A 24,224-nucleotide genomic window follows, 5' to 3' on the forward strand; every position below is an offset into this window, starting at 1 on the left:
CACATCCTGCTACTGCTACAACGAAATCAAGCTTGCGCAAAATAAGCTGCACAGGGAGCTTCTCTCCTGCATGAGGAGGAAGAAACAGATAAGTTTTAAGAACTGCAGGTCTGTAGTCATCCATCGTCCGCCCGATCTAGCCGGGGGCGGGCAGGGCAGAAAAAGCACAACCAGCGAAACTGGTAATTAGATGAACCTCAACAAGCAGGACAAACAAACAAGCACCCTAGAAAGCATGGAATGAACAGTGCGCGGATACGGGCGCGCGCACCCCATCTCAACTTCGGGCTTTGCGCCGCTGCCGAGAGAGCTAAGCAAAGCGTACGTCAAAGTCCGAAACATTTCCAACGCGCCGCCCGCCACCGACGTCCACCGACAGGAGCAAAGAATTCGTCGCAGAGGCAGTTGCAGAGGAGAGTGCAGCTCTGGACCGCGCTCGCTGTCTTGGCTAAACACGCCAATTTCATCCACACGCCGGGCACGTCGGGTATCCGGGTCTGGGAGAGGGAAGAGGATGGGGCTCAGGTTCTTAAATGTCTTGGGGAATCGGGGGAGGGAAAGTGGCGCACATCAACCGGAGATCAAAAAACACACGGCCTCTGCGATCTGACGTCTTGGTCCCCTCGTCTCACACTACGCCAGAACACCCGGGAGTCGGTGCGGCGCTCAACCACCACCACACGCCCATCGCGCACCTTTTCCTCACCTCACCTCACACCTCGCTCTCTCTCTCCTGCTGGTAGACTCTCTTGCATATGTCCCGCCCCCGTGACGGGCGCCAAAACGCCAGAAAATCTACCTTACGCCATGGCCGTCGGACTCGACATGGGGACTTTATCAAAAAGGTCTGCGCCTCCCGCGCCGATGACACCATGAAGCTCGTTCTCTTGGATGCCGAAAGAGAAGGAATGGGCAAAGGATTGGGGCAAAAGTTTCGCAAAGTTTAGCTTTTAGTTTTTCACACCTTCCTTTCTGATGAACCCTCCTCCGTCTTCCCACTTTTTAAACAAACAACCCACACCAGCTTCTCCAAGCTGGCGCAGCCATTCCCGTCCAGGTCCTTTACATTTGTGCGGCCCAGCATGTCGCTCCCATTCCCAACATCCAGGTTCGGCCCTGGCTTCACGGTTCCGACCGCCGTGACCGTCACAGAAGGGGGACGAACAGTCACATTCACGCCCACGCCCACGGGCGGCACCACCTCGGACTCATCGCCCTTCCCCGACAACATCCTCCAGCAGTCCGGCCTCGCACCGGGACAGATCATCGGCATCACCGTGGGTGCCACCTCGGGCCTCGTCTTTTTCGTCGTCGCCCTCGTCTGGTTCTGGAATAGAAGGAGAGCCCGAAAGCTCGCTGCGCGCGACGAAGCGCTCGACACCGTCATGGAGGATCCGGAGAAACCAGACGACGCTGCCATGATGATGGCTCAGAATACGGGGGAGACAGTCGAACTGCCGGCGCCGCGAGTGGTACACGAGATGCCCGAGACGCGAGAAGGCCCACCCGTCGAACTCCCCGCTCCCGTTGAGCGGCACGAAATGCCTGCGTAACACCAACCCTTCTAGACGGGGAGACGCTGCCCGCCGGGGTTCGGTTGTGGAGGATAAAGGCGCGAAATGGATGGCGCCTCGCCGAGTCTGATGAACGAAATTGGAATGAGACCCACGATACCCTCGCTGAGCCGTACTTTCGCTGAAGCATTATTATCAAAGAGTCGAACTCTGTGAGAAAGCCTCCCGCCGCAAAAAGACTGTTGCCCATGAGTATGATGAATAGTGCTGTAATAAGTGAGAGAGTTAGTTTGGAACAGGGCAGCAGTGAGGCGGTTTACCATTTTACGACCAAACCAATGTGGATGGGAAATTAAACGGGATTATGTTTATAGCGTAAATAGGCCGATATCAAAACTAACCATTCACGCAACTTTCACATCGTGTCGATGGGCCCACATTTGAGACCCTGTCGAAACGCAGGATTCGTTAGCCTCACCGCGATCCTCAGAAGGCCTGCGGATTTGACCACTTGCTTTACCGAGTTTGTGTACACAGGCCTAGATATCGACCCTTCAGCCTTGCTCCCCCTTATCGAGGGCGCTTGCCTCCAATCCCTGAAACCGCCTTACGAACTCCCTGTTGCCATGTAGAATACACTCAAGAGCTTGATGCGTTGCTCGAGCCTATGTAGAAAAGAAATAAAGGGGGTTCTGCCCCTTGATACGCTCAAAGCTTGTGGACATCGTCCTCGGTTGGAACGCTTTTGCCGTACTAGGACTGGTTTTCGCCGTAGGTCGATGGAGCTATGCTGAAGTCAATGTCGAGCTCCTTGAGGAAGACATCGTCCAGGCTGCTGCCATCACGGGTATAGATCCAGGCTCCAGCGGCAGTGCCCTCCTTGTCATTCTGCGAATCGCCGACGACAACCCAGTCGTAGCGCTTAGGGCCCGACACTGGCGACGAGAGCCAGATCTGCTTGTTCGGGGGCTGCTTGTTGATCACGTAGGTACCAGCATCCGGGAAGGAAACGGTCAGAACTCCGGCCTGCAAGGTGAGAAGTCAGCAATTCGTTGCTTGGTCAGGAAATGCAAATCCCGAGCTTCGCAAACAAGTCATGGTGGGTACAAGGATGGAAAAGCCAAATCAGACTGTCCACTCACAGCGTACTCGACATCAACTCCCTCACGAGCATCCGCTATCTCCTCGAGACGAGTGACAATGGTATCGAGGTAGGTCTCGGACAATTCGTGATACTCGGCATCTGTGAGCTCGACGACGTTCATCTTGACCTCCTCCTTGGGTGTCTCTTTGACCTGAGGGTCATCGGTGTCGGGCATGATGCCACGATGGGCTGTTGATGAAGTTGTGAAGAGCTTGCGAGCAGAAGGAGCAGAGACTGTAGGTTTTGAGGCGGCGAGAAGCAGGGCAGAACGGGGCGGGACGGCCAGGCGGGCTTGCGAGGAGGCACGGAGGGTGCGGGCGGCGGCGCCGGTGAGCTTGGTGATGCTGTTGCGAGCCATGGTAGCTAGGTATGGGCGATAATGAGCGATTGACGGAGGCTCGGTTGTGATGTAGAGGAATTGAGATGTCGGGTGTGAGTGGAAGAGGAGGAGTTTGGGGGGTCGTTGTCGATCAGGGAACTGAAGAAGGTGACTTCCTTCGTAAAAGACGGCAGGTCAAAGGCAGCTTCGTTGCTTCCCCACGTTTACTGCAGGTGTGACGGAAGCTGCAGGACCAGCTTCGATCCGCGGTCAATGGAAGGGACCGAGCTTGGACCAGGAAGGGGCCCCTACCAGTGTGATTACGTCAGAAAGTCATGTGTGGGTGCGAGCCATGCACCTCAAGCTACCACCGCTGTGGAGATTCGGGCTGGACGCTGGCGGGAGACGGTTGGGCGGCTGGTAGCGGTCTGACCCCACCAAAGCCAGAACAACGCGAAGCGCACTGAGTGTCTGGCGGGACACCATCCCGTCGCATCGAACCTGGAGACGACTGGCTGTTTCTCTCGTCGATATCAACAACCTCAACCAAGTCGGGATGCTCATTCAAGAGAGAACATAATGATCAACGCCTTTCTGGTCTTCAATGGCCAGGGTCAGCCTCGGCTGACCAAGTTCTACACGCAGCTGGTATGGACGGGCATGTTCTCGAATGGGGCTGCTATCAGACTGACATCTACATAGGAAACGAGCATGCAACAGCGCCTGATTTCCGAGATATTTACCCTCGTATCGAATCGACCGGCCGGATCTTGCAACTTCCTTCCGCTTCCTCCCCTTCTCGCTGCGTCGGGCACCTCGCACTCATCATCCGAGGAAGAGAACGACGTCCCCTCCCTCGTTACCTATCGCAACTACGCGACCCTCTACTTCATCGTCATCTCCACCTCAACAGAGTCACCACTTGCACTTATTGATCTGATACAAGTCTACGTCGAGGCACTCGATAAGCTGTTTGAGAACGTCTGCGAGCTGGACCTCATCTTCAACTTCGAAACGCTACACTCAACGCTGGGCGAGATGATTGTTGGAGGAGTAGTCATCGAAACAAATCTTGATCGCATTGTCTCCGGCGTACGCGCACAAGGTACCGTTGCCAAAAGACCGGTGAACGAAGGCCGTAGCGCAGGGCTGGGAAGCGGGCTTAGTATGGGAGGCAACTTTGTCTGGCATGGACGATGAGGCAGACGGTCCGGTGTCTGAGAGGAAAATGACTTTCTTCGAACAATATGTTATACATGGGCATCTATGCCGGGTATTCAAAACGCCATAAACTCCTCCCTATGCTGTTAAACTGTCATCGGCCGAGGATCTGTCTATTTGGGTGTCTCGATGGGAGCGGGTGCTTCGGGCGCATCTCTGCGACGTTCGTATCGCTTGTCGGCTTCGATCGTGCCAAAGAGACCGCGGACACGCTTTCGGATCTGGCGAGCATAGTTAGCACCGATCGGGATAATCGGAATTAGAATCAACAAGGCCACATACCTCCTCAGACGGCCTGTATTCTTTGCCAAAGAACTCGAGCTCGGAGAAGAAAAATGTCCAGCCAAGGAAACCTAGAGATAGTTAGCATAGAGCGCAAGCAGTTGCTGGAAGGGCTTTACAGACCAATCACAGTGGCAAGCTGCGCAAGCTTAACAGCCTTGTTCCATCTTGGCCGTGCATAAACCAATGCCAGGCGTCTCTTGTACTTCTTCTCGAATCGCAATTGTGACTGAGGGGACAGGTTCGTGAAGTTGGGAGGCCAGACTTTTTTCGTTCGGTAAGGGTTGGTGAAGACTGTGAACTTGGAGCCGGCTGCTTCGGCCGCTCGCCGAACGATCGTGGGAAGCATCTTCGGTGTGTTCAAACTGCAATCGCGGATTGGTTGGCCCGAATCGTAGTTGGTGGTTTCTGGCACAAGACAGACAAGACGGATCTCGAGGGTATGTCTATGGGCCTCTGCGCGACTGGAGAAGCTCACTTTGATCCTCAGCCACATCGTGCGCCACAAGCACAAGTCTATCAGCGTCACCAGCCACACTCTGCCGGAGCGCCGCGGAGAGCTCGAGCGGTACGTACCGCGTAAGGGACTCGACCGCCACAGCACTTCAAACATCGGCCAGTGACCACTGACCCGACAGTACCCCGCCATAACCACCAAAGCCATCGCGGGGCACACTCAGCCTCGAAAAAAACATCGGAGCTGCGACGAAATCTCCCCCAAGTTTGGATCTGTGACTCAGTACCCTCGACAGCGACTATCTCGAAGGAGCACCAGCGACAACGCGATATCGGGCGTGACTCTCAATTTCCGGCGCAAGAGTCACTGTCGAACCATATAATACGCATTGGTCCTGGAATTGGGCTTGCGTATTTGCTTCCCCGACAATTCCTGACCGAATTGAACGAGAACCCGCAATCATGGCCAACGAAGCTGCCAAGGCCCTCGAGGCCCTCCAGGTTTCCAAGACCAAGGAGCTCAAAGGAACCGAGAAGCGTGACTTTTTGATCTCTCTTGAGAAGAAGTACCAGCGCAAGTGGTCCGAGGACAAGATCTTCGAGGTGGACGCCCCCTCCACTAAGGAGGTTCCCCTGCACTCCATCACCGCCGCCGAGCTGCGCGAGCAACAACCCAAATGGTATGGCGCGATCGGATAGTACTTCAGGAAACATGGCTGACAAGTATAAAGGATGGGATGTATGGCCTTCCCTTACATGAACGGTCGTCTTCACGCTGGCCACTTGTTCTCCGTGAGCAAGGTCGAATTCGCCGCCGGTGTAAGAGAGCTCTCGCAATGGTGCATTGATGAAGAAGCTAATGGATTGTTATAGGTCGCTCGTATGCAAGGAAAGCGTGCTCTGTTCCCCATGGGATGGCACGCGACCGGTATGCCCATCAAGGCCGTCGCCGACAAGCTCAAGAACGAAGTTGCCTGGTTCGGCCGTGACTTCGAGGGCTACAAGGAGGAGGAGGAGGTTGTCGTTGACGAGAAGCCTGCTGATGCTAAGGCAACCCGCGAGGACATAACCAAGTTCTCCACCAAGAAGAGCAAGGCCAATGCCAAGACTATCAAGGCCAAGTACCAGGTATGCACCCGTTATCTCGGCTTCATGAAGCACATCACTGACAAGTAAACAGTTCCAAATCATGGAGGCCATGGGTATTCCGAGACAAGAGATTCATCTCTTTGCCGACGCATCATACTGGCTGGACTTCTTCCCCCCTCTGGCTCAGGAGGATCTCACAAGCCTTGGATTCAGAATCGGTCAGTTTCATGCTGAATGACATTTGCGATGAAGTCAGCTAATCGGTATCAGATTGGCGTAGATCTTTCATCACCACCGAGGCTAACCCCTACTTTGATGCTTTCGTTCGCTGGCAGATGATCCGTCTCAAGGAGCTCAACAAGATCAAGTTCGGCAAGAGATACACCATCTACTCAATCAAGGATGGTCAGCCCTGCATGGACCACGACCGAGCTGAGGGTGAAGGAGTTGGTCCCCAGGAGTACACCGGATTGAAGATGAAGGTCCTTGAGTGGGCACCCAAGGCCGAGGAGGCTCTCAAGTCTCAGCTTCCTGCGGACGCAAATGTCTTCCTCATTCCCGCCACCCTCCGTCCGGAGACGATGTACGGCCAAAACGCTGTTTTCGTGTCTCCCAAGATCACCTACGGCGTCTTCAAGGCTACGGAGACGGACTACTACGTTATGACTGAGCGTGCCGCCCGCAACATGGCCTACCAGGGTCTCTTCCTCGCGGAGGGAGTTGTTGACGAGACTGCTAAGATTGACGGTTCCGCCCTCATCGGTACTCGTGTTAATGCACCTTTCTCTGTCCACAAGGACGGCGTTCGTGTTCTTCCCATGGATTCTATCCTGCCCACTGTACGTCTGCTCCTTTTCCTACTGCGTGGTACATCTCTAACAGTCCACAGAAAGGTACCGGTGTGGTCACTTCCGTCCCCTCGGACAGTCCCGCCGATTGGGTCATGACCATGGATCTCCGCAAGAAGGCAGCCTACTACGGCATCGAGCAGGAGTGGGCCGAGCTTGAGATCATCTCCATCATCAACACTCCTTCTGGTGACATGATTGCCAAGACCTTGGTTGAGCAGCTGAAGATTGCCTCTCCCAAGGACACTGTCCAGCTTGACAAGGCCAAGGAGACCGCTTACTCTGAGGGTTTCTACAAGGGAACCATGAACATTGGCGAGTTCAAGGGCGAGTCTGTCGAGTCCGCCAAGCCCAAGGTCCGCCAGGCCCTCATTGACCAGGGACTCGCCTTCGTCTACTCCGAGCCTGAGCGCAAGGTCGTCAGTCGCTCCGCAGATGACTGCATCGTCTCCCTGATGGACCAGTGGTACCTCGACTACGGTGAAGAGTCCTGGAAGAAGACCGCCCTTGACTGGGTTGAGAACACAGATGGCAAGGGCTTGAACACGTTCAGCCCTGAGACCAAGAACGCATTCCAGGGTGTCCTCAACTGGCTCAACCAGTGGGCATGTGCCAGATCGTACGGTCTTGGTTCCAAGCTGCCTTGGGACCCCCAGTTCCTCGTCGAGTCTCTCAGTGACAGCACCATTTACATGGCATACTACACCATTGCCCCCTACCTCCACAAGGACATCTTTGGCAGAGAGCAGGGCACCGGCGGTATCGCCCCTGAGCAGATGAAGGATGAGGTTTGGGACTACGTCTTCTGCCGCCGCGAGCTTGATGATAAGCTCGTTGCCGAGTGCAAGATTCCCAAGGAGACTCTGGAGAGCATGCGCCGCTCCTTTGAGTACTTCTACCCTCTCGACCTTCGCAGCTCTGGAAAGGATCTGATTGGCAACCACTTGACCTTCTTCCTCTACATCCATCTCGCCATCTTCAGCCCCGAGTACTGGCCCAAGGGTATCCGCACCAACGGTCACCTCATGCTTAACGGCGAGAAGATGAGCAAGTCGACCGGTAACTTCATGACTCTGCAGGATGTTGCTCGCAAGTTCGGTGCCGACGCCGCCCGTATCGGTTTAGCCGATGCCGGTGACACCAACGGAGACAGCAACTTTGAGGAGGACGTTGCTAACCAGGCCATTCTTCGTCTCCACACTCTTAGAGGTATGTACATTCCTGACTATGCCATTTTATTGTACTAACAGTAGTAGAATGGTGCGACGATGTCGTCAAGAACAAGGGCGAGCTTCGAACGGGCGAGTACAACTTCTTTGACAAGGTGTTCAACAACGAGATGAACGTCATTGCCAAGGAGGCCATCCACCAGTACTCCGAGACTGCTTACAAGCTGGCCCTGAAGGCGGCTTTCTACGAGTAAGTTTAGATGCCTACCACAATCCTCTGCATTTCTGACACGTGCGAACAGCTTTAACAACGCTCTTTCCTTCTACCGTGAGAGCAGTGCCTTGTCCAAGATGCACGTTGACTTGGTCCTGCGATACATTGAGCTCCAGGCTCTTCTTCTCGCTGTCATCGCGCCGCATTGGTCCGAGTCAGTCTGGATTGATATCCTCGGCAAGCCTACGTCAATCCAGCAGGCGACATTCCCCGAGATCCCGGAGACGAATGCGGCTCTTACAGCGGCGAGAAAGTACATTTCAGTGACGGCTTCCAACGTCAACTCTGCCGAGTCTCTTCAGTTGAAGAAGAAGGCCAAGGGCAAGGAGACATCCTTCGACCCCAAGAAGCCCAAGAAGCTCACCATCTTCATGAGCGAAAAGTTCCCGCAGTGGCAGCAGGCTTACATTGACCTGTTGAAGGAGATGTGGAACCCCGAGACCAAGTCTGCGGACGACAAGGCGCTCAACGGCAAGATTTCCAAGATGGGTGAGATGAAGAAGGCCATGCCGTTTGTGCAGGGTCTCAAGAGACGTCTGCAGACGGGCGAGCCCGCGAGCGCCGTTCTCGAGCGCAAGCTGGCGTTTGACGAGAAGGCCGTGCTCGTGGACATGATTGACGGTCTCAAGCGCAGTGCCAACCTCGTCGAGGTGAAGATTATTGCGGTTGAGGAGGGCGGCAAGAAGGGCACTGATTTGGTCACCGGAGCTGTGGAGGAGAGCCTCGCGCCCAACGCCGAGGGCGCGGTACCGGGTGCTCCCAATTTCTTGTTTGCCAATGTCGAGTCATCATAAGCAGCGAGATGCAGGGGATAGACAAGAGGTTGAGAGTAGAATGGTAGCATCTAGGTATGTCATCATATCCTGATGTTTGGCCATGCAAAGCGAGAAAAGGAAGCAAGACGAGACTTTGATATCAATGATTACGATTTTTGTTCAATAGCAAATAGCTTGTTCCATTTTCAAACGTGAATGTGTTTGGAGCAAAGAAAGGACCGGGACATGCAGATTTAGTGCCGGACTTGGCATGGGACTCGTCGGTGTGTAGATTGTACGGAGACTGCGGGTAGTTGGGCTGTCTGCGAGGCTGGTAGACTTCCACACTTCTTTGCAGAGATGGGGCCAGAAGAATGGGACGGAGCACTGGATGGAAAATGGAGAGGGGAGAAAGACTCGGGTTCACCGTTCAGCTGTGGCCATTGGGTTGCGGCCTGAAAGCAAGGCTTTTGAGGCTTGACGGAAATCAGGGAATTGACAGAACGAGGCATGCGTGGCCGACATGCGAGAGTTCCTTGATTCGTGGAAAAGAACAATGGCGTGGCTTGAGAGCTTGTTGAGATGGCCGTTGGAAACGAATACTCTGGACTCCGGAGTTGCACAGAAAACATCTGGAAACGTGGGAGGAAGTATACTAGCTACCTAGGTAGTGGGCCGTGCCTGTGGCTTAATTGGACGATTGGCTGCAACGGTTGTGGAGGCAAGTGGCTGGGGTGATGCGGTGACGGATGTCAAAAAAACGGGCAGTCGCGTTCTGGATCTGGAGGGACGGAGGGAAAGAGGTGACTGGATGAGGAAGCAGGCGAGGAGGGCAGGATGGGAAAACCTGGCAGGGACCCCTGCGGTGTTGCTCTTTCTTAGCCCGGTCCCTGCCTCCTTCTTTTCCGTCCTGATCTTTCCACCCACCGTTGGCCACCGTCTGCCATCTGGTGTCCCGTTTTCCACTCGCACTCTAAGGAAGGTATGGATACCTTGGTCAAGTCTGGTCCTTGAACTCCAAGGAACTGGCCATGTTCATCCCATCGAATTGGCTTCGGCCTCGGATTCGACCACCACCACCACACACACCATGTCCTCCCAAAGAACCAGAGTTTTGGCCCCTGGAAAGGTCTCAATGGCTCTGTGCTAACGGGTCACAGTTAGCATGATGTGATTCATGGCGAGAGATCTCTAGTTCTGAGAGGGGTCACCGAGGGTCTGCCAATGCCATGCAATGGCCCGGCCAATCCAGGCACAAGGGGAGAGCCGTTGCAGCCGCCTTTGCTTTCTTCCCGCAGCATTTTACTGGACCAGCCTCGATTCTCTCCGGCCACCCTGGCAGCCTGGACCCTCTCTGCTCTGCGGGATGCGTCTCCGGTTGCTACGGTGCGGTGCCTCTTTACAGACTCTTTCTTGTCTTCACCCGCTGCAGCACCCGCTGGCCCTCGTCGACGTATGACGCAACAGAGCACGGCATCGGGTACAGACTATCCGTACAGAGCATCGCCAACTTGGTTTTCCCACCCATCCCCCATCCTTCTGGACAGCCTGGGCCCCGGCCGTCGGTACGACCACCCTTTCTTCTGGCAGGAAAATCCGGGACAGCTGCAGCATACTGGACGGGGGAGCAAAATGGCACAATGGTTAATGGCTGATTTCTCATGTTTGCGCGCCTTCCGTCACCCAACCACCACCCTAGGCCGAAATGACGAGATGCTTCTTGTGCGAGTGTGCTGGTTTGCGGGAAATCGGCAGACTAGCAACCGTTGGCAAGCGTCACTCCTCTTTTCACTGTCAAGGACGGAGGGACAGACGGACGGATGGTGGATCTTGGTTGGTGAGTTACCCCAGGATCAGGGCAGAAGTCTGCTTTGTGGGCAAGTTTGAAGATCACCGCCGACAGAGGAGCTTGGATCCCGGTGACTGCTTGGTGCTGGGTCTCTCGTGTTCTAGCGCAAACCTCGTTAGGAGATGGCATTCCGCCGAAACTCTGTCATTGGGAACAATAAGCTGATGGGCATTGCATCTACCAATGAGACGGGATGGCAGCAACATGAAACGAAAATCAAGGTGGTGGGGGAAACACACACGTCTGTTGCTGCGGCTCATCATTTGTGCTACTATTCTCGAGTTTCGCCGTTGTTGCTCTTTGCCGCAAGTGAAGCCATCCCCAGCCATTTCACTATGCACATTTCAACCCATCAGAGTTTACCACGGTCATCCCAGCCTTCTTTCTCTTTGTGCTTCCCGATGAACACCCCACACAGATTCCACTTTTGGTTTCCTGGGTCGATGGTCGACAACCCTGTTTCGCCTTGTTCGGTTGCTTCCACCCTCATCCCACCCATGTCCGCGACCAGTCCGAATCTAGCACCAACAGGCCTGCAGGCAAGCGAACATGAATGATGTGGTTTGGTCTGGGACTATGGTCTGGCCTGGCTGATCCAGGTCGGCAACACACTGTTCGAGGCCCAAAAGAACTCCCACGTCGGGTTTCCCTGCTTCACCCAGGCGCCCCGCATACAGCTGCCCACCTCACCACCAATACGACCCCCGGCAACCAAGCTACCAACCCTCTGCTTTCTCGAACCCCCAGTGACGGTGCCGTCACGGCACCCCTCGTCGAGATGATGTCGTGCAAAATCGCCATTCTTGGCATCACTGCTGTCACCGACTCGTAGGCTGTAGCACACAATGTCCTGTGTACGTCGTACGTAGTCGTACGGCCTGGGCTTTTCTCGTCACGCAGACCCTCACTCCCGTCTAATAGTATATATCTCCTATCCAGTCTCTCTTTCAACGAGAGTCTTCTTTTACTCTTCATCCGCAACAACAAGTTCAGAACATCTCACTCTTACTTCCCGCCTCATCTCATCAACAAGAGCCTCGGCTTTCGAGCTAAACCAGTCGCTTCTCTTCCCGGCACTAATAACTCTTGATTCAACCTCACATCAACGGCTCTTTAGCTCATCCTCTCTCAAAAACACCAATAAGCCAAAATGCGCTCCTTCGCCATCCTCTCCGCTGCCGGCCTCGCCGCTGCCCAGTTCACCTCCATCGTCATCACCGACGGCATCACGGCCACCGTGACCCTCCCGGTCTTCCCTGAGCCCACTGCCACCGCCATCGTCACCGAGACCGTCCCCTTGACCACCCTCACTGTCTCTCCCTCCGCCTCCGCCGAGCCCGAGCCCTCCACAACTGTGAGCGTTCCGGAGGGCACCACCACTGTTTCGGAAGGCATTACCACCGTCCCGGGAGGCATCACGACCACCACCCAGGTCGTCGTCAGCGACCCTCCCGTCACCGTTACGACGCCCATCGTCGTTCCCACCGGCACTGACCCCGTCGAGACTCTGCCCTCCATCACCGACTCTGTCATTCCTTCCATCACCGCCGTCATTCCCCCCCTCATCAACAGTGAGTATCACCTCTTGCTTGAACTCTTAAAGACCAATTAGACTAACATGACCTTCAGCTACTCTCTTAACCCTCACCCAGACTTATGTCACCTCATCCCCCAACGCCACCACCACCGGCCCCGTCACCGTGCCCACCGCTGCCGCCGACAAGGTCCAGAGCTCTGCTGCTGGTCTCATCGCCTTTGGCATTGCCAGCTTCTTCCTTCTGTAAAGGATTAAAAATCATCATGGGATATTTGAATAATGAGAGCGGGGATCTTTATTGATGTTTCACACTCGAAATGGGAATCATGAGGAAGCAAAACAGCACTTGCTTTGGACATGTATTATGACTTTTACGGCTTGGAGCAACGGCGTTGGAAATTCTGCATACGATGATGAAGCATGGTCATCATGGAATAGCATTAATACTGCTAATTAATTATAAGGAATAAATAGTTTTCACATATATTTCGCTCGTGCCTTGTGACCTTTGATGTGTAAGTAAGACTGCTGCCGCAGTGACTGCGTGAAAAGGGAACGAAGCATCTTTCCGCTTTGACTCAAAGGGAAAAAGGAAGGCACGAGGCAAAAGAGTTCATCCCCCTCCACCATCCCCGGTGGCGAGCTGGGGGCTACATCTCTGGCGCTCATGCTGGGACTCGAACACGGGACCTCTAAGCCTTCACCGATTAGGCTGTTCGTGGACTTGAACCACTCCACCAGCCAGCCAGTTTTGACCTGACCCCCAAGGGGGCGCCTGCTGGCTGGTGACGTAAATGGACTTGGAGGGGTATATGAGGGCTTCTAGTGTGTATTCATAGCTGTGTATTCGGGTGGTGGAATGATTCATCGAGGGCCATATTGAGAATCTTTACCATCTCATAGGATAACCTTCCTCTTCCAGACCCCGAGCTTCCGTCTACAGCGCAGAGTACAGCGCAAAACAAAGTCCACCTTGACTCTCGTCCAACAACCATGTAGTTCTTGCAACAAGACTCCAGTAACCGCGCCACCCCTTGATCTGTCTATCAACTGGCCAGCACGGCCATCCTCAACGCATGTTCAGCAGCAGCGGCGCGGCACGCACACAGATTCCCTTTGTCCAAAGGGCAATGGCCTGATACTGCGGAGCGAGCGTTCGACTCGGTTGCATCTTTCATTTAAGAATGTTTGCCTCCACTGTTACGTCTGCGGCACATTGCAATTTCCGCCTCTACCGTAATAGAAGTGGGAGCTGCTGTGACACCGAGCTTCTGTGGGACGCGGGCGGCTAGAGTATTTGTCCGACATGGAGACTTATTCCTCTTGGGGAAGTACCTCGCCCCCTGAGTGAATGGCAATCGGCTGCCTCGCCGATGTTGTGCCATGGAGGAAGACCGGTTCCGAGCGCTTGCATTTGCGCTTGTATCTGCACCCGGCTGTGCGCTTGGTTGATGTGCTTGACTGGCTGGCGGCGCGACCTTCTGCTGGAGTACCCTTCGTGCAGTTGAAGCAGCCTCGTGGCAACGCAGCATCTCTTCATGAAATCTGAGAGGTATTGTTGTTCAAGCGGCAACAGGGATCTGAGCAGACGCCTCCTCAACAGCGGGCTCGGCTTCATCTTCGGGGTCCTTGGGGAGATCGTCCTGCATTTGCGATTACATGTTAGCCATTACAACTACTCTCCACGTGAAGCTTCCTTTCCAGGCCCTCCACTTGCGGACGGACAGAACTTACCTTGTCAAAGATGACGCGGATCATGAGACTGCAGCTAGGACAAACGGCAATATCCTCGTCGTCCCGCAAGTCGGCTAGGGCGATTTGGAACTTGTCGCCGCAGGGGCAAGGGTAGTGGTAGATCTGCATGTCCTCGTCCCATGTCATGTCTTCGATCTCGATCTCATCGTAGATGGAAATTTTGTCGTCGGACATTTTGGCGTGGAGTTGTCTAGTCTTAGTTGGAGAAGAGCGCTGTTATTGCGATTTTAGCTTGCTGGGATGATGGCGATGGAGTCATTCAAGTTGAGGGGTGGCAAGCCGAATTAAAGAAAGAATTTAGACAGAAAAAAGCTGCTTGGAGAAGTTGCCCCGCGATGTGGCTGGTGAGCCTATCCTCGAAAGTCAAGCCACATTTGATTAGATAATTATGCCTCAGGCACAAACAAGGACGAAACAAATCACATGCCATCGGCAGCCAATTCACATGGGAACGGGCCAAAAGGCCATTTCCGGGGTTGGCCAATCAGTTTGCTCGCCGCTACGGGGCCGCTCTTCTCCAGCACCCATGTACCGTGTCACTCCGGGGAGCCGAGGGACAGAGAGGTCAAACAGCACCAGCTTTCCCCCATTTTCCCCCAGCGGAACCCAAGGACTAAATCTGCCCCAGTGCTGAATCAGAACAAAGACCCGAGCCACCGAAGCGACGCAAAGCAAGAAACGGCCCCAGTGCCATTTATCTTAACGTTTTGGCTGCTGAATCTGGAAGCGGAAGGGGGACTGGACCCCAACCTAACCGAAAGCCTCGTCCGAAGGCCCTGCCGTGTGACACTCACCCCAAGCACCCGCCACCAGCCATGGCCGTTGTCAACATCATCGTCTTCCCCTTTCTGACTGACTGCGAACACCTTTGATACTCCTCTCCCGCGATACATCTTCCTCTGCGAACGACGGACCTCGATCGAAATACCGCGACGAATGCGCTGACGATACAATCCCAGCGTCAACCGACGGACGTTCCCCCACAGCTGCCGGAGTGACGTAGCCGCGGCATCTCGTCCATCTTCACAAGCAACATAACCACGCGACCTTGTGACGAACCATCATCTCCAAAAGGCATCGCGAGACGACAAGCATCTCGAGATCGCCGTCACACTCCCCCAGCGGCGCGCGCGCGCAGAGACACCCCCCGACACCACCGCCCACAATGGCCGCCCAATCCAAAGTCTCCCTAATCGGGCTGCCCTCAAACCGCACAGTCCGCAACCTCGCCCTCCAACTCACCCAGCTCTACCTCCAAAACCGCACGCGCATCTCCCGCGCCGTCTGGATCACCCTCTTCGTCGCCCTCGCGAACCGCATCCGCCGCGCCATCTCGGATCAAAAAGCCGCCTCCGCGCGCGAGGCCGCGGCGCGCGAGTCCCGCGCCACCGTCGCCGCTCCTTCGGACGAGGACATGACCAAGAAACGGAAAAAAGTCGAGCTCAACCGCGAGTTCTTCCGTTCCTTACTGCGTCTGCTCAAGATTGTCATACCGGGATGGCGGAGCAAGGAGGCTAGGCTGCTCATCAGCCATTCCTTCTTCTTGGTTGTCAGGACGTTGATTAGTCTCAAGGTCGCGGCCATGGACGGCGCCATTGTCAAGAGTTTGGTCAAGGGTAATGGACGGGAGTTTTTGATGCGCATCGTGTGGTGGATGTTGATTGCTATCCCCGCGACGTTTACAAACTCAATGGTAAGTCTGCCTGGTGCTCTATATGCCCCCGTATCAGACTCGTGCTAATATGCCATTGCAGTTATCCTACCACCAAGCGGAGCTGTCGCTCAAGTACCGGACGCGGTTGACGCAGCACATCCACGACAAGTACCTCTCGAAGCTGACCTTTTACGGCATCTCTGCCCTCGACGACCGGATAAACAATCCAGATCAGCTGATTGCAGTCGATGTCGCCAAATTCTCAAACAGCTTGGCCGAGCTCTTCAGCAACCTCGCGAAACCAGTCCTGGACATGGTACAACCCCCCCCCCCTTCTGCAAGCCCCTATCAGACCTGAAGACTAATTACTGATAGACAATCTACACGCACTCGCTCTCACGCAGTGTAGGCGGCGAAGGTGTCGTCTCAATGGCCCTCCTCGTCCAGCTCTCCGCAAACGTAATGCGCGCCCTCACCCCGCCCTTTGGCAAATACGTCGCCGACGAGGCCCGCCTCGAAGGCGAGTTCCGCTTCCAGCACTCGCGCCTCATTGACCACGCAGAAGAAGTCGCCCTCTACTCAGGTCACGAGGCCGAAAAGGACACCCTCGACAAGGGCTACTTCACGCTTATCAAGCACGTAAACTACATTCTCCGCCGGCGCTTCTACCACGGCTTCATGGAGGACTTTGTCATTAAGTACTTCTGGGGCGCCCTCGGCCTTCTGCTCTGCTCCGTCCCTGTGTTCGTCAAGATGCCCGGCCACATTGCCATGAACATGGGCGACCGCACCGAGAGTTTCGTCACCAACCGCCGTATGCTGCTGTCTGCTTCAGACGCCTTTGGCCGCATCATGTTCTCGTACCGCGAGATCATGGAGCTGGCGGGTTACACCTCCCGCGTCGACTCCCTCCTCGAGACCATGAACGACATCCGCGCCGGTCGTTTCGAGAAGAAACTCGTCTCCAGCTCAGGCACCGAGAACAACGAGGCCGTCCTCAAGGGCCGCGGTACCGTTGTCGAGAGCAAGGACATTCAATTCATCAACGTGTAAGTAGCCATCTACTCACCTACATGCAATCCAACTAACACAAAAACAGCCCCATCATCTCCCCCAACGGTGACGTCCTCATTAAAGCCCTCTCCTTCTCCCTAAAACAAGGCGACCACCTCCTCGTAGTCGGCCCCAACGGCTGCGGCAAATCCTCCCTCTTCCGCATCCTCGGCGGCCTCTGGCCAGTCTACGGCGGCACCGTCCACAAGCCCCCCTTCTCCGACATCTTCTACATCCCCCAACGGCCCTACCTCTCCCGCGGCTCCCTCCGCCAACAGATAACTTATCCAGACTCCCTCCGCCAGATGCGCGCCAAGTCCGTCACAGACGCAGACCTCCTCTCCATCCTCTCCCTCCTCGGCCTCGAGCACCTGCCCGAACTCTACCCCGAGGGCTGGGACGCCGAGGCAGAGTGGCGCGACGTCCTCTCGGGCGGCCTGCAGCAGCGCGTCGCCATGGCGCGGTTATTCTACCACCGGCCCCGCTACGCTATCCTCGACGAGTGTACCTCCAGCGTCACCCTCGAGACGGAAAAGATTATGTACGATAACGCAAAGGCGCTCGGCATCAACCTCATGACCGTCAGCCATCGTCGCAGTCTGTGGAAGTACCACAGCCGCATTCTTCAGTTTGACGGGCAGGGCAACTTCGTCTTCACCAAGCTTGACGCCGATCGCCGGCTGAAGCTTGAGGATGAGAAGGAGGACCTTGAGGTCTTGCTGCGGCAGGTGCCTGAGATTGAGAGGCGCATTGCCGAGTTGACCGCCGCGTAAAAGGCGGAGATATTGATGTCCTACAATCTACAGTGGTTCTCACAAGTGATGTTGCAGAGGTGCATTTGTTAAGTTTAGTCGATGGGAAGGGAGGCGAAACTTCAACGAAGAAAGCATGATTTGATGGATTTTTGACGAGTCTTATTTTATTTTTCTGCAAATTTTGTACACAAGGGTTTGTAGACACAGCACCTACAGAGGATACGGCGTAGAACAGGTTAGGCAAATCGAAAGAATAATACCACAACTCACTCTTGACTCATCCCCTGGACCTGATCAATCTGCTTGGATGCGACTTGGAAATACTAAACTCCGCAGTGTCCAATTCAATGTTGTTGACATTGGCTGTATGTAGTTGACCTCCATTCCCGCCCCGATGACATGCCCACCACTAGTGTCCGTCTTGGGTATCAAAGTTAGACAGTCCTGCGTCGTAAACAATCAATCGGCAAGATTGTTCGGATGAAAGCGGCAGTCTTCGCTGTGTATGCTGTTGTCAAGCAGTAAAATACGCTTATGACCCGCACCGCACTCGTAGCAGAACTCGTGCTTGCACTTGGAACATAGGAATCGGCCTCTAGGTTAGACATTTCTTGACTTTCCTCCGCCTTTTCGCTTCTTTACAAGCGCCGAGGCTCGCTATCTAGCCTAGACGGAAGGCACAGGTCCTCGGCATCGAACGCTATGCGACCGTTCCCAGGTAGAGTAACAGCCCCAACAGAATTCGTAGCGGCATTTGATGCCTGCGATGATGTTGGCTTCAGTCCGACAGAAACGACGCAGAGAGAATAAAGGGCAGAGGGTTGGATGGGTGGTCAAACATGAGAGACACAGAAACAGGGATACTTACAAGTCATATGCGAACTATCAAGTACCTGTTAGCTTCATTCCTTGCTCTGATGTCACAGAAGAAACTTACCACCCGGAATTCTTCTCAATGGCCCATCCACAACCAGGGCAAGGCTTTGTTGTCCGGCTTACGGTCACTCGGCTTTGCTCTTCTTCCGCTTTTCGGCGAGCAGCAACCTTCCTCGCCAGGGCTGCCGCCTTTCGGGCTCTCTCCCTCTCGGCACGCTCTCTAGCTTCATGCTCCTGAATCTCAGCCTGTTGTTCGGCCATAAGGCCCTGCGCCATTGCCCGATCGGCGTCTTCCTGCGCCTGTCGCGCCGAGTCGAACTCGTCATACTCCATCTCGATGCGCGAGCGGAAGTTTTCTGGGTCTCGCAGCAGCGCATCGTACTCCTCACACGATAGGTTCTCGTGCCACGTAACGTTATGGCTAAAACAAGACCGCTGACTACAATGCAAACATGTCACAATGGGTTGATCTCCGCCAGTATCGTGAAGCTGGCCCGACCCACAGTTTGCCGTACACCAAATGAAGTTATCAGCTTCAGCCATGGCAGCGCGAAGTGCCAAAGCCTCATATCTTGGAAGGCGTTAGTGACTTTAGGACCCAGAAACAGATTATGAGGGAGTTTACCGGGCAAATGTCTCTTCGTCTGCGTACTTCTGAATGTCGATGTATTCTAGCAACTCGCGGCATTCTGGACACCGGATCTCGGTCCATAGCTTGCTATTCAGATCTGATTTGATGGATATTTGAAGGCACTCTAGGCACGCTTCTGGCGGGTGAGTACACATTGGAGTCACACTTAGGACGGGAAATGACGAAATTTCCCTTGTTTCGGCACAAATCGGGCATTCTCGAGAACCGCTTAGATCATTTGCTGGTAGTCTTTGCCTGGTAACAACAACATCAGTTGTGTCTGCTGCCTTGTGGTATCTTTGACCGAAACTGAGACTTGTTAGTAATGTTGAACCAAAAGTCAACTGTTGACAAGGAGAAATATCAAATAATTCAGTGATGAAGGCTGGCAAAGAGTATCAATCGAGCTCGAGGGTGCATGTTTACCTGAAATCATCAGCTCCAAGATCCGTAGACCGAGATCCCGACGCTGAGTCTTGCCTGCGCAAAAAGGCAACCGTCATTGCTTGCTCCTTCTGCTCAAGAAGCTCGACATACGGATTATTCGAAGCCGTCGACGCCGACGCCGACGCGAGCTTCGACGTTGACCTCGAGCGTGTGGGCGGCGACAATACTGGCGGCGTACTAGCTGCGGTGCTGGAGCTCCCACCTGTGGTCTGTGGTGAAAAGGTTGCAACGTCAAAATCCTCGAGGATAGACGCTGGGGTCGGCCGGTAGCCCCTTTGTGGTGGTGGAGTAGAAGAAGAAGGCATCGCCGCCTCTGTGGCCGTGGACTTGGCCACGGGCAGTGGGAAGTCGAAGTCTGCCAGAATGTCGGCGCTTATGGCGCGGTAGTAGTTGAACCGACGTGGAACCTCCGGTAAGGGAGCTGGTGGTTGAGGCTGATCATTACTGACATGTCGTGCTAATGTTTCTTGCTCGTTGCTTGACCTGTCAACATCCAGAGCCAACCCCCAATCGTATGCCGGGGCGGGATCGAGCCCATCGCTGCCAAAACCTCCCACTAGAGAGGGGTTGGCGCTGGAGTGATAGCTAGGTGGTAGTCCGCTGTTTGGAGGAGCGAACATCTTCGTCAACGGGAAGTCTTCGACATGTGGAACGAGCCTTGCTGAAGAATCGCTTGATGCGTCTGTCTGCTGCCGGTAACAGCTTTCCTCGGATGTTATCGAAGCTGGATTAGCTACCTGTGTTGCCGCCAATGATTTCGGAACGTCTGTGGAGCGCTCTGGAGTCCCGTCAACGAGAAAGTCCACGGGCAGCAGATATGACGTCGATGGGGTCGTAGTAAGACGAGGCGCGATCTTCGGGTGCGGACTTGGAAAAGGAGAGTCGGATCTGAGAAAAGAGGTAGTATGGTTCTCTTGGGTGGTGGTGTTTGGCCGTCCCCCGCTCGTGGAAGTGGACCAACCAGAGGGAGGCAAGGACAGCTGTGGTTCGGACTCTGATGAACTGTTTTTCGTTTGTGGATCGTGTTCAAATGCGCCAATGAATCTTCCCTTGAAAGATCGAAACATGTTGAAATGGCGGGCAAACTGACTGGGATGTCCCTGCCGGCTGCTTGGAGTTCAACTCGGACCTTTAACCTTGCATCACCGTCCGAGCATAGAGCTGATGCAGAAAGGCCACGAGACAACGTGTTCGTAGTGCGGCTGGATAGTTCAGTAGCCGAGTACCTACTACCTCAGAAAGACTGACCTAGAGAGTGAAGGATGAGTATTAGAGCCCGGTCTCAGAACCCAATGCAGATGAACGTTGGACGGCGACTTTAACGGCGAGTAGGCGAGTGTCTGCAGAGACGAAGACCGGACGCTGAAACCAGGCTCAAGAGACTGAGTCTGTACCTCTTGTGGGTGCCGGAAGAGTCGCAATGCGGCATTCGTGGGTTGAGAGGCGGGAACTGAGGTATCACAGCTTGGCTTTGCCTTGTTTGGTGTTCCTGTTCAATGATGACGGCAGGCGCATGAGGCAACGAACTGAAAGAGAATCAGATGAGGCCGAACGAGGGGCGTTGGTGAGCCTTGAAGGTAGAAGGAGTTCCAGATTGACGTCCAAGTGGTTCATGCCATGGTCAGACAGCTCCGAGGCGGGCCTGCCTTGAATGTTTCTGGCAGATGTACCTGCAAGTCTCCACAGATCGCCCGGCACGCCAGGACCCACTCTCTAGCGCATGTCACTGCCCGTTGCCCGTCCTTAGCGGCTACCTGTTAAGCCTCGTTCAACCTAACCCCGCCAAAGTTCATGGCTACATACACCTAGGTACCTTACCTAAGACGGCCAGCTTTGGGATCGAAAGTCGAATAATCTGGAAGTTTACTCGAGTCCAATTAAAGAATCAACCAAAGTCATCTGCACCTCACTTGCATTACTCCGACGTGTCCCAGCCTCAGACCCGAAGAATAAGCCGGCTTGTTGGAGGTATTGGTACTTCACTGCGCGACTTGGGGGGCCTCGATTTCTAGAACGCCTGCATCAGGCTCCAAGCACCTTGTCAGTGGATATAAGGTCCACGTGGGAGACAAGAAGCTATCACGATTGATCATTCTGTGCGGCTTATATCTCATGACGCATGACGCGTCTCCAATCACGAAGCTGTACACGATCTACACCCAAGAAAGATGTAAAGCAAAGTGCGCCCAGAGATTACATGTATCTACTTCTGCCATCGATACCTACCTAACAATCCCACAGTGAGCATCACCAACCAAAGCAGCCCCTTAGAATGTGCACCGTGTTTTGGCAGTTCTGGTATAGCAAATGGGGTATAACACCAATACTAGCCTGGACAGGGAACGGAGAAAATTCGTAAGCGATACCCGGTACCTCTAGCCACCCCAACGAAAGTTCGTCCACCCACCGGCTTCTTGCCTCTCTCGATCGGCCTTGGCGTAGTAGAGATGGCTCAAAAGCGTACGGTCCCCATTCTCCTGGAACTTGTCACGCTTTTCTTGCGGTCCCCATGCCACCAGCATCTGTTGACGTCGCACGAGCTGTGGTTCTTTGATGACATCCTTGCGCCCAATCTGCCGCATGTAGAGTGCTGGCGTGAGAGTACAAACGTTGAGCAGGTGGTGATACAGCTCCTTTTTGGTAGGCTGCGGGTCAATCTTTGCCAGATTGAAAGCTTTGCGGTTCTGGAGTATGTTCTTGCAGTCGAGATCTTGCAAGCTGTCGAGGAAGTCTGTCGAGGTTTGCATCTCGTCGTCCCCGCCCCAGACTATGTACGGGTTGATATCGAAATAGAAATGGTTGGTGGAAACCTGGTTTTTCTCATATAGCTGCATTGCTGGCTTGATGCAAATCTGTTCAAAGCTCTTGTAGAATGCCTCCATTTTGTCTTTTCGACTGAATATCTTGAAAATGGTGGCAAGCTCGATTGTAAGCTCGCGCATCTTCTTCTCCCGGCAGCCCTTGAAGTCTCGAGAGCTTAAGATTGCGTTATATGCTTCTGCCGTCCAAGTTCGTATCGCGAAGAGATCTGCGACATAGGTCATTTTCAAAGGTCAATGATGATACCTAAAACATGCTCGTACCTCGCTTGGGATTAACGTGGTTCTGGAGGGCTGTCTCCACGAAGCTGAGTACTTCGACGTAGTTGGCGATGGAGCCGTACATAATCTTTTGGAAAATATTGTCGTTGATAAACCTCATGATGATTGCGACGACAATATCTTCGTCTGTTTCTGGGAAAACAGCGCCGTGAACCAGGTCGGGACACTGGTGTATGACCTGTTTCAACTTGAGAGCGTCACTGGGTCTCCTGCGGGCAGTCATCATAAGGTCCTCAACTCCCTTTTCGTGATCATCCAGATACGGATCCATAAACTTGGAAACCCAATCACTGATACCCTCGATGAGATCATCGTATTCCTATCAGATTGTCAAATGACTATCGCTGAATGTAGAGAAAGTGGACTTACGCGCCCGACTTCCTCGGGAGTCAGCTCCTTACGGTAAGGTTGAAGGCTAAAGATGTGAGACTGGGCATCCCTGAGTTGTTCTTTCAAAGCCGAGTTCTCTGTGTTGAGCTCGTTGAGTTTTGAAGCAAGTGGCGCCGTGTCTTTCTCAATCTCTGTGATAGTCGAGGCCACGGTAGACTTGATCTCGCCTATCCTCCGCTCTGCTCGCTCAACCTTTTCCTCGGCAATCTCAGCTCTAGCCGTTGTCGACTTGAGCCTGTGGCGCAACTCCATGATCTCACGGCGTAGTAGCAGCTCATCGCTGGCATCTGCTTCGTCTCCGTCGCGCGTACTGGTGTTGACATCTTTCTCGGATAACTCTCTTGATGGCGAACAAATGTCAGTACCGAGGTCGATCAGATCGCATTCGACAAAAGAAGAGGAGGTGACCGTCGAGGAAGGCGATAGGGGATGACGAGAAGAATTGGAGGCAGGATAATTATTGAAACGAGTGGCAACGAGGCCTTTAGGTAGAGCTTGCCTTGGTCCACTGCTCTGAGCCCCGTTTTCCGGAGCAGGCATCTCGACCTTGGTGAAGCCCATCATGTCAGTGGCAGAAGTCGTGTAGGGGCTAACCGGCTCTATTGTGGTAGTTGCTTGGTTCTTGGGGGTCTGACTGTAGGTAAGTCTCGAGTCGTCGAGCATCATGGCCCCGGCATTAGTGTCGAGGGGTCTCTTGTCTGGGACGGGTGGGTTGTGACCCTCGCGGTGCTGCGGAAGAGTCGGGTCTACCTGTCTGAGATCTTCCATTATGCCGAGTAGTAATGCTAGAAGACGGCAGCAGTGGAGGATATGTTTAGATGAAAAGAGAGGTCCGAGTCTAACTGTGCATCGGAAGAATGAATGACTTAGAGGGAGAGTTGGGATGAGATGTGACCGAGAAAGAGGCCTGGGAGAAGTCGCACGGACAAATGAAGGAAGGATCCGGTGCCATGGAGAATCCGGGCGAATACCTAGGTACCCAAGGTCAAGTCTGTAAGGTTAGGTACCTCGCAATACTGCCTTTCATGACAGGAAATCGAGGTCATACCCCAGGTCCCCGCCCTTGTGTGATGAACGCCCGAGGCTTGGTAGGCTACCTAGAGTA

The 24,224-nt window shown here is 54.2% G+C and overlaps 11 protein-coding genes across 11 annotated transcripts; 6 read left to right on the plus strand and 5 right to left on the minus strand.

The window, feature by feature from the left end:
- Positions 1–99: 99 nt before the first annotated feature.
- Positions 100–979, plus strand: BDP81DRAFT_146984 (uncharacterized protein). Its single transcript, XM_060581899.1, has one exon. The coding sequence runs from the start codon at positions 241–243 to the stop codon at positions 874–876; it is 636 nt and encodes a 211-aa protein (XP_060438536.1). The 5' UTR covers positions 100–240; the 3' UTR covers positions 877–979.
- Positions 980–1,082: 103 nt separating this feature from the next.
- On the plus strand, positions 1,083–1,553 carry BDP81DRAFT_400279 (uncharacterized protein; the record flags this gene model as incomplete). Its single annotated transcript, XM_060588666.1, has 1 exon — positions 1,083–1,553. One exon carries the CDS (start codon positions 1,083–1,085, stop codon positions 1,551–1,553), a length of 471 nt encoding a protein of 156 aa, XP_060438537.1.
- A 714-nt stretch (positions 1,554–2,267) lies between these two features.
- On the minus strand, positions 2,268–3,016 carry BDP81DRAFT_455345 (frataxin; the record flags this gene model as incomplete). Its single annotated transcript, XM_060593056.1, has 2 exons — positions 2,268–2,540; positions 2,657–3,016. The coding sequence occupies 2 exons, from the start codon at positions 3,014–3,016 to the stop codon at positions 2,268–2,270; spliced, it is 633 nt and encodes a 210-aa protein (XP_060438538.1).
- Positions 3,017–3,556: 540 nt separating this feature from the next.
- BDP81DRAFT_334242 (clathrin adaptor complex small chain) lies at positions 3,557–4,177 on the plus strand (the record flags this gene model as incomplete). Its single annotated transcript, XM_060585746.1, has 2 exons — positions 3,557–3,625; positions 3,680–4,177. The coding sequence occupies 2 exons, from the start codon at positions 3,557–3,559 to the stop codon at positions 4,175–4,177; spliced, it is 567 nt and encodes a 188-aa protein (XP_060438539.1).
- Positions 4,178–4,311: 134 nt separating this feature from the next.
- Positions 4,312–4,829, minus strand: BDP81DRAFT_334261 (uncharacterized protein; the record flags this gene model as incomplete). Its single annotated transcript, XM_060585748.1, has 3 exons — positions 4,312–4,419; positions 4,481–4,551; positions 4,604–4,829. 3 exons carry the CDS (start codon positions 4,827–4,829, stop codon positions 4,312–4,314), a joined length of 405 nt encoding a protein of 134 aa, XP_060438540.1.
- Positions 4,830–5,398: 569 nt separating this feature from the next.
- On the plus strand, positions 5,399–9,110 carry BDP81DRAFT_400283 (leucyl-tRNA synthetase; the record flags this gene model as incomplete). The annotated part of the gene is made up of 8 exons (XM_060588667.1): positions 5,399–5,616; positions 5,668–5,755; positions 5,810–6,064; positions 6,117–6,243; positions 6,296–6,864; positions 6,915–8,082; positions 8,130–8,292; positions 8,345–9,110. The coding sequence occupies 8 exons, from the start codon at positions 5,399–5,401 to the stop codon at positions 9,108–9,110; spliced, it is 3,354 nt and encodes a 1,117-aa protein (XP_060438541.1).
- Positions 9,111–12,070: 2,960 nt separating this feature from the next.
- On the plus strand, positions 12,071–12,704 carry BDP81DRAFT_455349 (uncharacterized protein; the record flags this gene model as incomplete). Its single annotated transcript, XM_060593057.1, has 2 exons — positions 12,071–12,491; positions 12,550–12,704. The coding sequence occupies 2 exons, from the start codon at positions 12,071–12,073 to the stop codon at positions 12,702–12,704; spliced, it is 576 nt and encodes a 191-aa protein (XP_060438542.1).
- Positions 12,705–14,019: 1,315 nt separating this feature from the next.
- BDP81DRAFT_400285 (uncharacterized protein) lies at positions 14,020–14,386 on the minus strand (the record flags this gene model as incomplete). Its single annotated transcript, XM_060588668.1, has 2 exons — positions 14,020–14,100; positions 14,192–14,386. The coding sequence occupies 2 exons, from the start codon at positions 14,384–14,386 to the stop codon at positions 14,020–14,022; spliced, it is 276 nt and encodes a 91-aa protein (XP_060438543.1).
- A 991-nt stretch (positions 14,387–15,377) lies between these two features.
- BDP81DRAFT_334237 (ABC transporter transmembrane region 2-domain-containing protein) lies at positions 15,378–17,692 on the plus strand (the record flags this gene model as incomplete). The annotated part of the gene is made up of 4 exons (XM_060585744.1): positions 15,378–15,905; positions 15,967–16,182; positions 16,242–16,915; positions 16,966–17,692. The coding sequence occupies 4 exons, from the start codon at positions 15,378–15,380 to the stop codon at positions 17,690–17,692; spliced, it is 2,145 nt and encodes a 714-aa protein (XP_060438544.1).
- Positions 17,693–18,607: 915 nt separating this feature from the next.
- On the minus strand, positions 18,608–20,248 carry BDP81DRAFT_334277 (uncharacterized protein; the record flags this gene model as incomplete). Its single annotated transcript, XM_060585750.1, has 3 exons — positions 18,608–19,121; positions 19,176–19,490; positions 19,608–20,248. 3 exons carry the CDS (start codon positions 20,246–20,248, stop codon positions 18,608–18,610), a joined length of 1,470 nt encoding a protein of 489 aa, XP_060438545.1.
- Positions 20,249–22,003: 1,755 nt separating this feature from the next.
- BDP81DRAFT_334187 (uncharacterized protein) lies at positions 22,004–23,659 on the minus strand (the record flags this gene model as incomplete). The annotated part of the gene is made up of 3 exons (XM_060585738.1): positions 22,004–22,656; positions 22,712–23,048; positions 23,099–23,659. The coding sequence occupies 3 exons, from the start codon at positions 23,657–23,659 to the stop codon at positions 22,004–22,006; spliced, it is 1,551 nt and encodes a 516-aa protein (XP_060438546.1).
- Between the last annotated feature and the right edge of the window lie 565 nt (positions 23,660–24,224).

This window comes from Colletotrichum phormii, assembly GCF_030913505.1.
Source record: "Colletotrichum phormii strain CBS 102054 chromosome Unknown BDP81scaffold_35, whole genome shotgun sequence".
NCBI lineage: Eukaryota > Fungi > Ascomycota > Sordariomycetes > Glomerellales > Glomerellaceae > Colletotrichum > Colletotrichum phormii.

What these genes read in the sequence shown, in the direction of transcription:
- BDP81DRAFT_146984 (XM_060581899.1), top strand. Translation starts at nt 241, where the DNA reads ATGAACAGTGCGCGGATACGGGCGCGCGCACCCCATCTCAACTTCGGG.